At 61.7% G+C, this 337-nt stretch overlaps 1 protein-coding gene across 1 annotated transcript in view; it reads left to right on the top strand.

Moving 5' to 3' along the window:
* Nucleotides 1-6: 6 nt before the first annotated feature.
* The window catches only part of LOC119585039, a gene marked incomplete at its 3' end in the record, with an annotated part of 729 nt that continues 398 nt past the window's right edge, over nt 7-337 (top strand). The window contains 1 exon segment of the mRNA XM_037933655.1: nt 7-337. Within this exon segment, the coding sequence (XP_037789583.1) occupies nt 268-337 (70 nt within the window).

Here is a 337-nt window from a genome sequence, read left to right as displayed (position 1 = left end):
GAGGCTAGAGGCGTGCAGTAGTGTGGTGAGGTGCGTAACGCGCGGTGGTCCAGTGCAGTGCCGTGTTCTCCTACGTCGTAGCTTGGGATGTGCTGGTGGCGGTGCAGTGCAGTGACCCGCGACACCAGTGATCAGTGTGACGTCACGGGGGCCAGTGATTTTGTTAGTGCGACCGCGCAGTGATCAGTGCTCAGTGTGTGTGGAGTGAACCAGGTGCCGTTTGCGTCGAGGCACCGGTGATGGCGCGCCCGTGGCATCCTGGCTATTATGGTTGAGAATGTGGGCGGTCAGTGCGGGCGTGCGGCGGTCACCAGGGTTGCAAGTAGTCGCGTGGAGT

This window comes from Penaeus monodon, chromosome 19 (assembly GCF_015228065.2).
Source record: "Penaeus monodon isolate SGIC_2016 chromosome 19, NSTDA_Pmon_1, whole genome shotgun sequence".
Taxonomy (NCBI): Eukaryota; Metazoa; Arthropoda; class Malacostraca; order Decapoda; family Penaeidae; genus Penaeus; species Penaeus monodon.
The sequence above is the reverse complement of the archived record's forward strand: the minus strand, read 5'-3'. Positions and strand labels throughout refer to the sequence as shown.